This window comes from Mizuhopecten yessoensis, unplaced genomic scaffold (assembly GCF_002113885.1).
Source record: "Mizuhopecten yessoensis strain PY_sf001 unplaced genomic scaffold, ASM211388v2 scaffold4631, whole genome shotgun sequence".
Classification (NCBI taxonomy): domain Eukaryota; kingdom Metazoa; phylum Mollusca; class Bivalvia; order Pectinida; family Pectinidae; genus Mizuhopecten; species Mizuhopecten yessoensis.
The window spans coordinates 1,491,284-1,505,332 of NW_018405643.1; the positions used below are offsets into that span (position 1 = coordinate 1,491,284).

Here is a 14,049-nt window from a genome sequence, read left to right on the forward strand (position 1 = left end):
CATTTACATACTGAAATAACACTCCCATCATAACAGTATGCAGGACTTGAAATAAGGGCACCTGGTAAAATGGCATACAGCATGCCATTGACTTATCACTGAATCTGTCAGCATTTGATTTATTCCTTGTCCAAATCAAAGCTGTGCCATTGTTTTGTATGTGTGATACTGTTTAATAAGTCGAGATATTGGAGATACGTTTATCTTTTTTTATTAAAACCAACAGAGCTGTATTGTGAGTAACGTACGTTAGCTAGCACACTTTTGTGGCACAACTTGGACAAGGGTCAGCGATGTGACTTATCTAGCTGCAAGGTAGGTTCCCATCAACCACCAATCGCTCGGACAATACAGCCTTTCTTTGTTCTAGTCAGAATGAAAGGTTTGTTCAGGTATTACAACCAATAGAAATCGTCAAACGTTCTTCAAGCTTTATTAAAACTCAGTCGTAAAACCTTACCTTCCTCAAACAGAGACTTTGTAACCTGTATCCTGTGGGTTATGTATAAAGTACAGAGATTTAGGGATGTTGCCTAACCAAGGAAAACATCCTTGTATTAATTACAAACCCTATGTTAAGAAAACGCTGTTTGATTACAGAGGAAAGAAATTTCCTTCTGTCAACACAAACTGTACTCTTGTGTACCGACTTATATTAATCACCATGTAGTTTCATGAAGACTGTTGTCAAAATGGAAAACTACACACTTAAGCTGCCATTTCTAACAACAAAGGAAAACAAAACAAAAAGATATGCCAATAAAAATTAGTTACTTCATCCAATTCAAAATAGGAGAACATAAATTATTAGCCACGTCAATACAAATACACCAAACGAGACATCTTTTGTTGGCTGAGTAACTTTGCCCACTACAAATTTGAACAAAATATTTGATCACACGACCTTTTCTATATATATATATATATAAAGTTCATGTGTACCTACATGAAATGTAACATTTTTGTGTGTATATTGTGACCCGCTCTTCAATTGCAGACTTTCAAGGGGTTGAAAGCTTCTTGATTAAATCAGTTTTACATAAGGCCCTATAGCTTGTACAAGCTGTTGATCAGAAGGAAACGTATGAATGTTGAAATACTAAGTTCTGTGTGAACAGAGAAATCTAATAGGTTTACTTATCACGACAAGCACATTGTGTCATGTTCATGTATGCTTTGGGTCCAACTAAATATACTGTGTATTGTATGTACAACGTCCTAAATGTACTGAAATCATAACTTATGTCAAAACACCTCTTCTGGCATACACAAGGTTATAAAACACATTCAGACATTCTCTGATTTCCTATCCAAGATAAAATGAATAAAAATATGGTAAAAAATGGTACTTGTTCAACAGCACTTGCATTGATTGTCAAAAAAAATACTAGTTAATACATTCTCTTGTTAAATCATTTACCCTACACAGCCTGCTCTTCAGATCTTAGACTACCCAGCTACACTGTATCTTATTTACATAATAAGGAATTTTTCTTAACTATGACTATACAACTTAAACCTTAAAGCGCTCAAAATAGCATTGCAAGGCTGTTGTTTTATTACAATAGACTAGAGTCCTCTCTCTATTTAAAAGGAGAAAACCATGTAATAAATACAGTGGGAAATATTATACCATTGCGACGATACACAAGGCCAATATATCGGGGTAAAACAAACAGGACAAAAGAGGTTTATTTTATCAAATAAATGACACTATATTAGCATCCTTAAAAATTGGGGGAGAAACAATACGATGTGCAAGTGCTGCACAAATGAATCCTGCATCAAAAATGGTACCACTAGTTAGAAAGTTAGAATGTTATCCGTCACATAATGTCTATAGCACACCTTCTCACAATCCAAAACCAATTGATTTCATGAGAAAACACTCTATCAAATACATTCATGCAGTTACATTGTATACCCTGCTTGCCTTGTGTATGAATTATGGTCAATATTTACACACGTTTTCCAAAGAATCAAACACCTTCAGGTGTAACAGTGCTTTGTTAAAGATTTAAATAGAGATCATCCGAGAAAACCGCAAATGTTTATCTTTCCAAATATCACAAAACGGAGCCCGATAAGCAAGCCAAACAGCGGTCTATATATGTAACTGTGTCAATATTTAAACATAAAATACTTGTCTTCTATCAATTTGTCCAGAAATTAATACCAGTCATAAGACAAATCAGTTGTTTGAATCGTGATAATAATGTTTATCAATATTTTACAGGCATATTTCCATGTCATGAATTCACCGAATATTTAATTAGGCCTACTTGACGGTATTATATACACATTTATCTATCGTTGAAGTATTTACACCAAGTGGTACTCATTAGGTTTTAGATATCAATATCTTTCTAACGAAAATCCAACATCATTATCGCTGAAGAAACCTCACAGTACAGCAGAAATGAAAAGCATTGAATCTGTTTAAATATCGGTCATTATAACTGAATGATTTGAGGCTGCCTATTAATGTTTTACATGATAATGTGATGCATTAGTATAGCAGTATACTCGTGTGTACTTAAAAATGAAAGAGATTTAAATATAACATAACTGAAGTGTTGATCAACTTTCAAAGTCCTTCAAATTACAGAAGTACAACAACTATAATATCGTATGAGAAGTACATGAACAGTTACAACACTCAAATATAAGCATGTTTTCTAAAAATGAAACACCATACAATGCGAAAATAATTTCTTTCATGAAATTCAATTCAACAAAATATCCAAGCATGATTTGTCGAACAGAATAATTTTCAAAATTACTAAAATATACATCAGACAATAAATACCTGAGTAAATCTTGATGTAATAAATGGTTTCCAATGAGATTACATGTTACCCTTAAGCTTTCACCCAGAATGAGGGTTATGTAAAAAATGGTCCCTATACTTTTTAAACTTTGAGCATTGTCTGCATCATGTTGCTCAATAGTGAAAGTAGGAATAGAGCTAAATTTCAGATATGCACACCCTTTGTTTCCTTTCATTTATTTTTGCTTTGTTACACGTTAAGGGTACCATAGTCTGCATCAGTTAATTGTAATCCGGAAGAAGAGTTCTCAGTTTTTTTTCTATTTAGAGTAATCTCCCTTACATATAGACAATGGTTATGCATAGACTTTGTGGCCCATTTACTGGACACAAATTTTGGTGCTATTTATTTACAATTCCTAGATTGCTACATCAGCTAAGCGTAGGTTTGGCAGAGTAAAGGTCAAGAGTTGAAACCCTACTGGTTCTGTTCCTTTTTTATTGGTGAACAAAGGGCCATAACTCTACATATATTGGAGAAAGAAGCTGGATGGCTTTAGTAAACACCCCACAATCCCAAGAGATCGTTACACAAACAATTTCCCAATGGCAGGAGATAAAACGTACGAGATATCACCGAGACAACACGACACACTGACAGACAGTCTGCGATGGACAGAGCTCAAACTTATAAACTTCATTTCAATAGCACAGGCTAGAGACTTATAAGAAAATTGTGACAGATAGGTGATATATATTTCATTAACCAGGCTAATCTGCGTCCTTTAAATGAGCTAGTACATATTCAAATATAAATCTGGGGAGAAAATAATAATAAAATCAATGAACTGGTAACGTGTTGAAATATAAATCTTGGAAGGAAATAATGAAACTTTAATGTGTCAAAATATCAATTTGTTATTGTAGTTCCTGAAGAACCTGATCATAAATATCTACTATATCTAGCCCACCAAACAGGGAAGACTTAAGTAATGGAGCTAAAATTGGTTTATAATGATTAATGTCATCATAAAGAGATTGGAAATTCCATCCCGAAATTATCATCAAATTGCTGTTGAAGCTCATATATACACAATCTCATGGGAAAATGTCTTTTTAATATCATATTATCAAATCAGTATTAATATTTATTCAAATAAATCATTCAAACCACATTTAACAAATTTCCCTCAATACTCATCAATAATTACGAGAACAACAATAACCTGGTTATAATGTATCAGTACAAAGAGCTATAGTTCTGTGTTGACCTTCCATTATTATTTTTTATTCCGCACTCTGGTCGGGTCAAAGCTTTAATCATTTGTCTTCCTGCCTTTGTTACAAACAATCCACATAAAAACTTTCGTTTTACCATTAGGTTTCTACAAATATGATAGCTGTATACATTTTCCCCGTATTATTTTGATTAAAGGTCTGCATGCTTATTGTAGTCATATTCTTTATTGTCGAGGAATAGCATAAAGAAAATGGTTACAGTTGTATAAGTTGGGTTAGATATTATCGTTAAATTTGCCCTTCGATCAGGCTGTAAATAGAGCGAATAACGCACATGATTTATAGCTGTTTTTATTACCTAATGTACAGGCCAAAATATCATTCTGCAAAATGAGTTTAAAAGGTTTCAATTCATCAAGAAATATTAGAAATCAATTGCATGTGTTGGTTTGTTTAACAGTAAGTGTACTCTTTACGAAGTACCTCTTTGACTATCCCACTCAATCAGAAGTCAAAAGTGAAGGTATGCATCATTAACACCTACAACCTATTCAGAACCACAAAGACAGCCTACCCAGACATCCAATCAACTGTAAACTGAATAAAACACATTCGTATACATATATATAGACCCAAGGCTACAGGAGAGGATTGAGCCAGACTGCTTTGAATAATGAATGTATTAGATGTATATACCTTCACGAAGGTGAGATAACCTTGTCCTGTCTGAACAAATATACTTTAGACAAACTCAAATGCAAACTTTTGAAAAAAGTCAAATATTTAAAAGAAATTCTTGAATTGAGCAGCACTGTAAACCTCTAAAATTGATGCTTCAGGTTTTCAAAATGAAACTAAGGATATTAAGAATTGGTAAATTTTGCACTGAAGAAAAGGGAAGAGCTAGAATTAAAGGAAATATTTGTTAAGAAGCAAAACATAAACAGAAGAATCATAATTACTTTGTAGAATGAATGTTATTTAATGTTGTTTTTTTACACTGACTGGCCAGAACAATCAAGAATACACAATCAAGAATTCATTGACTAGTCAAAATAGCCAAGAATTCATTGACTGGTGAAAATAGCCAAGAATTCATTGACTGGTCAAAATAGCCAAGAATTCATTGACTGGCCAGAACAACAATAAAGAACTAGATTTATTGTTATAGCTGCAATATCATCTCAATGTCTCTATTGCTCATTCGACAGTGGAACCATCAGTATTCAGGTGCTCTGTAGTTGAATGGGGGCAGTCAAATCTGTTGTCCCAAGGTGATGGGGAAGACCCAGAGAATTGTTTGTTGAACTCGTTCACCCCTGAAATTTCATAATGAACTATTCCAACCTTTGAATTAGAAGCGTTCAAATGTGTCTTCAGGGGTGAATGAGTTAAGGTAGAACACAACATGTACATCCCTCCAGGTCTTCCCCAGCAACAAGTCATCCTCCATCACTCAGACTGTCCTTACTGTTGTTTATACAAAACATTGTACATTGTCCTCCATATGGGACTGTTTTAGAAGCTAGATATTGAATTACAATGATATCCCGACCTGCATACAGGTTGATGCATCCATTTGCTTTTCAATTTTTAAATTGAAGGGAACAACAATTTGACATTCATTCCTCAGCAACTCCACAAGACCATGCACGAACCCTTTACAAACAATTCCAATAAATATTCATCTAATCAATAAAATGTACATGACAGCTATACATGTACAACAATGTATATTTGACAAAGATGTTTTTCAATTACACGACCGACATGATGGAATTCAAAGTGCACAGACACAGAGGAATGAACATAGATTAAATCTGTCATTCCCGTTCAAGATTAACATTTTTCTAAAGAAGTATAAGACAGATTTTCACTTGAGGAGGACATTTATCAAAGTGTGAAAGCTAAAACTGTCATATTGCCTGTTTTAGACTAGAATAGCCAGCCACTGTACAATCACTAACAGAATATATAGCCTACACAAATCCGATATCGGGGTGCTGGTGTTGATGTTATAACCATAATATTGTTGCCTAACATAGCATGAAATGTCAATAGCTCGGATCACATATTAAAAAGAAGGGATCAGAAATCTGACGTCATCGACTGTCGAGAGCAAACATCTGGTCGCTACCTACACATTTTCACACAAGAATCAATTACGGAAATGTCCGAATGTCAGGCGATTGATGAATGGAGAGGTAATGAAAAGCACATAGATCATGATAGACATTATCTTGGCCAAACATACACACACATACGACCACAGATATTGAAATGGCGGTCAACTTACTATAACATTACAACCCATGTCACGGTATGATAAAGAATTTTTCAAATCCAAAAAAGATACAAAATTCAAAAAAGATACTTCCAAAATGATACTTATTTTTACAGGGAACGTATCCTCTATATTTTTTGATAAAAGGAATATAATACTGAAATGCAGTTGATATTTCTTGGCTACAATCACTTTTTGTGTCAATGAACCCAGGTATTAATTACAAACATTAGCTTCTATAGTACAACACTGCAATAACTTCTGGCCAAATATTTTGTATCTAATATGAGGACAGTACATGACATATAGCTGAGAAAACCATTTGTTGAGCAAACTGTGATCTCAAACAAAATTACAATGATAAATCTTCAGAATAATTCAACTACAACATTATTATTTGAAGGAAACTTTATCTTGGTTTCTTCTCTTTCGCTGTGACAAAATACATGACACAAAATGACCTTATCAATAACTATGATTGCCTCGTCACTGTTATACTAAGGAATGAGATTGGTATTTAAATGGTCATTGCTCAGAGCTTCAGGGAGAACCACCCACTTAATTATCTTTCAAATTTGCATTTAAATTTCCAATCAAGGAAATGGATAATGTATTACAACAACTTTTGTAAAATAAAAGGGCACTGTCCTGTGGATGAGAGATCTCAAAGAGATATGATGAACAGACAGATACGGCATATCTTTGAATGTGTCCAAAAGTGCACTGTCATTAAATGGCTGTATTTAACATTTAAATCATAGAAGGTGGATGACCATTTGACCACCCACGACAATTGCATGTGTACTCTAATTGGACTTTCCGAGGTTCCATATTCATAATGAAAAAATGTTTAATATACTCAACAGTTAATTATATTTTAAAGATCCATCTAAAAACTGTAATGCCAAATGGTATGTAGACAATTTGATGTACCTGGTATTTAGTCTTTCAAGATATATTGTCCTCACTGGACAGTTAGCTTAAGTAAAAATAAAGACATATCTTTCATGAAAAGTGACCAGTCTCAAGACAACTAGTCTCCCCAGATAGGTGGTTCTCTGAAGATAAACAGTTTCTAGATTGACAGTTCTCTGAGGACAGGTGTCCTTGCCTTCGGCATGTAATCTCTCTCAGCAGTCATATCTTTTTAGACCGGAAATATCTCAAGATAAAGGTTCTCCAAATACTGACGTTTCATTCCATAGAGTGACACTCTCACATTAGGCATGTGGTTTCTCTGGATAAAAAATTACACTCAATTTTCTTCCAAGTATCAATGAGAGATGGGAAATATGTAAAAATCTCTCTCAATCATTGCCTGCCTATTTTGTTTTTTTCTCATCACTATTCAACTAGAATTGATTCAGCTGAGATATTATTCATCGTAATCAATCATGGAAAGTAAACATTCTATACTAACAACAACAGTAGCCACTAGCCAATGTCCATAGAGAATCAATCAAAATAAAGAAATCCGGAGTCTGACAACGTTAAAACATCATCAACCGTCTGCCCACAATAACATTGATCATATATAGACATTTTGCGTCTGCAGCGGTTCCGAGTCCCACCCAAGTTTCTCCCCACCAGTTAGACCTGCTACATCATACAAGTCTATAATGCTCCCAAAGTCATTAAGAAATGTTTTGCAAGGTTCTTATATATACGGCGGACAATACCGATCCATTAGCAGTGCCCGGTGAATCCCGTTTCTCTATAGACCAGGACATGTACAAGTGCAGAATCAAGGCAATACTTCAACCCAGCACTCATAATCCCATCAAAATACATCTCAGGTGTTCAGGTTTCTAACTCACCTGGAAAGCACTGAATATTTATATACCTCGCTTTAATACAGTGTATCTAGCTTCCTGTCCTGTGTTTGTAAACGGTTCATCTAACAAGTAAACTCCAGACTTGTGGCTCATATGTCTTATTAGGCTTACAGCATTGTTAGCTTCATATAGCTTAACATATATTTTGGCTTGTCACAGTAAAAACAGCATTGAATTTCCATATGATTTTGACATTTTATGTGAAGGAATATCCAAGAAATATTTAAAACTTTCAGCCAATCAGAAAAATACCATCAAACAACCTTCAGCCACTCAGAAAAATACCATCAAACAACCTTCAGCCAATCAGAAAAATGTCATCATACAACCAACAGCCCATCAGCAGCAATATTTTCTTATACCCTTCAGCCAATCAGATGCATGCAAAAGTATCATTATCCCTTAACCAATCAGACCCTTCACCCAATCAGATACACCTGATTCTTCACCCTGCAGCAAAGAAGAAGCAAATACAAAAATTCCAGCCAATCAGATGCATTTTGCTACACCCCTTCCAGCCAATCAAAAGCATAGCATCATGCACTCTTCAGCAAATCAATATTTTTTACATCATTTAGCAAATCAGAACCTATATGTGTCTGATGTAACTTTCAGTCAATTTCACATATCTAATCAAATGTAAAGCTCTGCCAATACTGACCTCTTTTGTCACCCGAGTCATTTTCATTTTCTAGTCTTCAAGATTCCATGAGCAATCTTTGGACTTATGTGAACCAAGTATTGCTAGCATTAGAGTAAACAATATTAAGAAAGTAGTTTAAGGTAGATAAATACTCACCTCTGGGTATAATGCAAAAAAGGCACAGTCGTCCAAGATTTCCTCATACAGCATCTGAACTGTCAACACAAAATAAAATGAAATAAACAACATGCATAATTTTCTTTCTTTCATGTAAATGTTTTTATATTGTTTGAGAAGTCTTGTACAGTATATATGTGGTAATAAGAAGGGCTGGGTCGAGGATGAAGGAAAATGCTACCAAGGGTTAAGCATTTTGTTTTTAAAAGTACATAGTTCGAGATCTGGTTAAATGGTATACCTATGGTATTTTACAAAATTTTGGTATGATTCTCTTATTTAGATATTTGGCATTAAACATGCAGAGAATTTTCTGCTTACCGTATTACATTTTGCTAATCATACAGACATTGGCTTTCACCAACAGATCACCCATCTCTCATAAAACAAATACTGAGACAAGGATATATGCTGTATAATATGCACCGTCAAAAATTAACAATGCCCATTGTTTATTATTTTTCAAACTAAACCATGCTTTATCTGATTGGTCAGTAATTAAGTGTGAAAATTTTAAAAATACTTATTCGTCCAAGCAGAAATTTATGAACTTTATTTTCACTATTCTATAAATGAAATATGCTGCACTTGGCGGAATAAAGGTTAATGACAATTTGACAAAGCCGTATAGCTATACCATATGCTTAAGTAAAGTGTACATTTTATGCAGAATATTTAAAATTTCTTTGATGTAAATGAAATTCAAATACACACTTCTCAAAATAGAGCAAACTGTCATAAGTCAACTGAAGAAGTTGGCTTACTACTATAGCCTTGAAGTACCCATCTGTGGTTAAGTTTGGACAGGGACAATGCAAAGTGCAGTTAATATATTTGCCGAACGCCTGAGCTGGTACAAGATATTGACTGCCTTGTACGTGTCATGAGCGAACGTCATACATTTATATATACAGTCAACATGAACCTGATGCCCTTTATGTATTGTTCACACATGAACGCTGGGATATTTTTAAGTTGTGGAGAAAAGAGCAAGCAAACATATTTCAATTAGGATATAATGGCGAAAGAGATCCATATACGCCCCAATTTAGATTTATGTTAAACAAATAAGCCTGCCCATTACCAATGAATTTCTGTCCACCTTTGTATTTTTTTCAATCATTAGGTTTTAATGTTTTCCATCCATTACTTGTGATTAGCAGAAATGAAAATCGATTAGAGGGTGTTTTTAGGCCATTCATTCTATAGACCAGGGGGTGGTATTGGCACCTTCTAACAATATAATCGGCTCTTTGTGAAGGGGGTAATTGGAGAAAGAGCAGTTCTGTTTACACAGACTCCCGGTTATGGTGCTCAGAGTAATAAGGCCCGTCGACCCTGTCAGAGTAATATGGTCAGACGCATCACATTTATACTTTATATGGGCAATCAGGTCTTATTCAAAAAAAAAAAAAAATTGATTTGCAACTGGAAAAATTCAGAGTTCAATACAGGATTGGACCATATGGTCATTAGCAGACATCTGATAATGACAATCAAACTTATATATAGGAGTTTTTAATAAAATGACTGAGTAAACAGTTTTCTACTGGGGGTATAATTTATTCTGTAAGTGGCTGTTTCTTGACAAAGAGATTGGAAGTGTTCACACTTTTGACCATTAAATGACCAAGGTAAATCAACATTGTAAATACAGGTATATTGATAGGGCTATCATCTCTGTCACACCTCGTCTAGGCTACGCTAAATCTAATCAGAACATGTTGAAACATCTCTACTGCATTCTCTTCTCAGGTTAATTATACCCTTGTGATGCTTATACTTACAAATGTGAACAAAATGTGTCACATTTTTTTTTCTCCACAACTCAAAAATTAATTCCAAACACACTCAGGCAAATCCAATCGTGACTGAAAATTCATCAACAGATATCTGATTGTATGCACATTTTTATAGTAAAACAATCAAATCACACCCTTTAAAGAAATTAGCTACGCATTAAATTTTTAAGGGTGTCTAAGGAATGTGGTTAAGTTTCGTGAATAAATATAGGTGTGTCGACTTTATCACTTAAACATGGAAACAGTGGCAACAAATTGAAATTGTGCAAACCCACAAAGAATTCCGGGGGTGGTCTGTCCATGTTTATGCTAACAGTGTCTGCTAACAAAATTATCTTTCGAGTAGAACAGTTATGTATACCTATAAACACTGTTTGATAACTTACACAGGTAGGACTTGTATAGATTTTAGTACCTGTAAACAGGTAAGATATTTTGTTCAAGGTCCAGGTAACTCTGTCGGTGTTGACCGCTACAGGTGTAAACAAAACTATTGTGTGCCGAAAACAATATCGCCAGCAAAATGGAACGGTGTACCTCACCCCGCCCTCGTAAACTCTCTCACTTGAACCATATAGGTATACAATTCAATCACCACATGGCCAATTATGTTACTACAATGTCCTATTATGTATGGTAGTACGTACACCGTCAAATTTACTTTTGAATGTTGGGAAGGTCAATTCCCCCCCCACCCCCAATTTTTTTTTTTACGAAATGTTAAATTGAGCATTCTCAGTATACAAAGGATCATTGACATAATCTAAAAAAAAAAAAAATCACCTTTTCTCAAAAAGCTGATCAGAGGTTGACTCAGAAAGTCTTATAAAATAAATTTTCCAGTCAAACGCGTGCCTTCCTTTCCTCATATCTTATCATTTTTGTGGGCCAGCTGGATTTCTGTTAGATAGATATCAGAGGTCTCCTTATTTGAATAACACAGATTAAAATTGAGTACTTGATTCTGAAGTACCCTACACAGAATCTTAACATAGGTATCCATTCTGGTCCTCCGTTTTCTAGGTCTGCCTGAGGTCCCCTATCTATTGAGTACCAGGCTACGTACGGTACAATATACTTCAGTGTAGGAGTGGTCGGCCCTATAGTTAAATCATTTAACCTGTTCACTTCATCCAAACTTTTAACAAACACCCCTGTTTTAATTTTAAAATCAACCCTCTAAGTATATTACACAGTCTAGTTGCTGTCGGTATGTATGTGTGCCTAATATGCTGAAGTTTAAGCTTTAGAGGCCAAAACCCATTTTATCTTTCCCTATATATATAGCTATCAAGGAATATATACTTATTGTACAAAATCACAAATAATTTTATCATGATTCTAATCCAAAATGTATCAAGTTAGCAAATTCTGCATCACACAGAAAACATCTTAAGGTCTTAAAATAAATCACAAAAAGGAAAATCATATTTCGCAAACCTGTACATTTACACGGTATATATATATTTTACAAAAGCATTATTTTTTCCCCTATATATTTTCTCTACATCAAACAGTGCTAACCTTTTGCCTGTAATTTTGAGGTGACAATATTGACCGTGAATAACACAGCAATCATTGGCTATAATCGCACAGGTCTCCATTATCCAACTCACAAATACCTGTGAACACCTATTCTTGTCCCCATTACTCAACCAAGCTGAAAAATGATGTACGATGGCGAAAAATACGAAAACTGGGGACCAATGAAATGGTCATGATTAAAGGTTTGGGGTCTGGGATTCAAACAGTGATTACTAAATCAATAGTCTGAAACTCATAAAGCTCTTTGATGTTATGGCAAGCAAGTTGTATAATCAGCATTGGTCTGGTCACTTCTTGGCGATAAGAATTGATCTGTACCAGCACGAAGCTGACAGCTATCAAGATGAATATGGCTACCTTTCTCTTGTCTGTCTCCTCATAATTATCGCACAAATCTCTCACAAACATCAAACAACAACATCTAGTTTTTCACGAAGAAATTCTTTTACTTTATAGTTACCGTGATGTATGAAGTTTTATTGTGCTACATTGCATAATCTTGTTTGATATCTGAGTTACATCATCTTATGTTCGTGTTACTATAGGCTATATATATATATGCACCTTATAAAACTAAAAATGTGAAAGGCCAAAAAAAAAAAGTATGTCTGTTTAGGGTTCCCGACCGACCCTAGCTTTTTACCCCCGACCCAACACTTTTTGAAGGTAGAATTTTTTTTATTTTTTATTTTTTTTAAAACCTGCTGATTTTCGAATTTGTAAGAGGGTTTCTTGCCTTTCAAAATGGCACCCAGCTCTGTGTTGGTGCTAAATGTCAGCATATGGAGCACAATTTGCCTCCAAATGAACCTTGTTTATGTAATTCTTTGTTTTACATACAATAGTAGGGTCATAATCACATGACCACATGGATCGTAAAAATACAAAAAAAATAAAAAAAAATCGACCTACCTACCCTAGTTTTTTTGCCAATGCAACCCTAAACAGTCATATTTTTTTTTGGCCTAAATTAGCAACGATACACCTTCCTCAATTTCTTTTCAATTAAGATTGTTTAATCACGCAGAATAGTCAGATCAGAGATATTCATATTAACGCATTATTTTACATACATTTACGTGTCTTACTCTTATTTGATTCTTGCAATTGGGGAGGGAAGAAGGCTTTTTTAAAAAGAAACGAGATACATTCACAGTTTAAAAATAAGGTGTGGAATACACAATCAATTTATTGAAGACAAGTAGTATGTAAATGTAATACTTCCAAAATGTGAATATCACCTCTGACTTGCTAATTGCTGACTCATTCAACATGGACACGACTATTTAAACATAACATTGCTGGTCTTGGGCTCAATTCTTGGTGGCGACATCCTAGCTATTATTCAGTCAAAACTTTTTTGTAAAAAGGGTTAAGTTGGCTATATAGACGTTCTGAACAGCATTGGCTGCCATTATTGCAAGTATATATACCAGCATGCTTTATCCCCTATCTTTCTCAACTTGAAAGTGTTGAATCAGTGTTGTAGTGAGGTGTTTAACTCATTCACCCCTGAAATTTCATAATGAACTATTCCAACCTTTGAATTGGAACAGTTCAAATGTGTCTTAATTCAGGGGTGAATGAGTTAACAATTTCACTGGTAGTATAGAGATACAATGACTTAACGCTGACAATAGAAAATTTGGAGGTTGACATACTTGCCAACCCTCCCTATTAGGAGGTAGACTCCTAATTTTGGACCCTAAATGTCAAATGTTCCTATATTCTTAGATCTGATGATTTCAGCTGAA

The 14,049-nt window shown here is 34.6% G+C and overlaps 1 protein-coding gene across 1 annotated transcript in view; it reads right to left on the reverse strand.

Annotated features, from left to right (window-relative positions):
- LOC110449555 (putative methyltransferase NSUN7) overlaps positions 1-14,049 on the reverse strand; it is a 43,280-nt gene that overhangs the window by 15,552 nt on the left and 13,679 nt on the right. Inside the window, exon 3 of the mRNA XM_021496503.1 lies at positions 8,928-8,986. Coding sequence (XP_021352178.1) covers positions 8,928-8,986 — 59 coding nt within the window. The remainder of the gene's footprint in view (positions 1-8,927; positions 8,987-14,049) is intronic.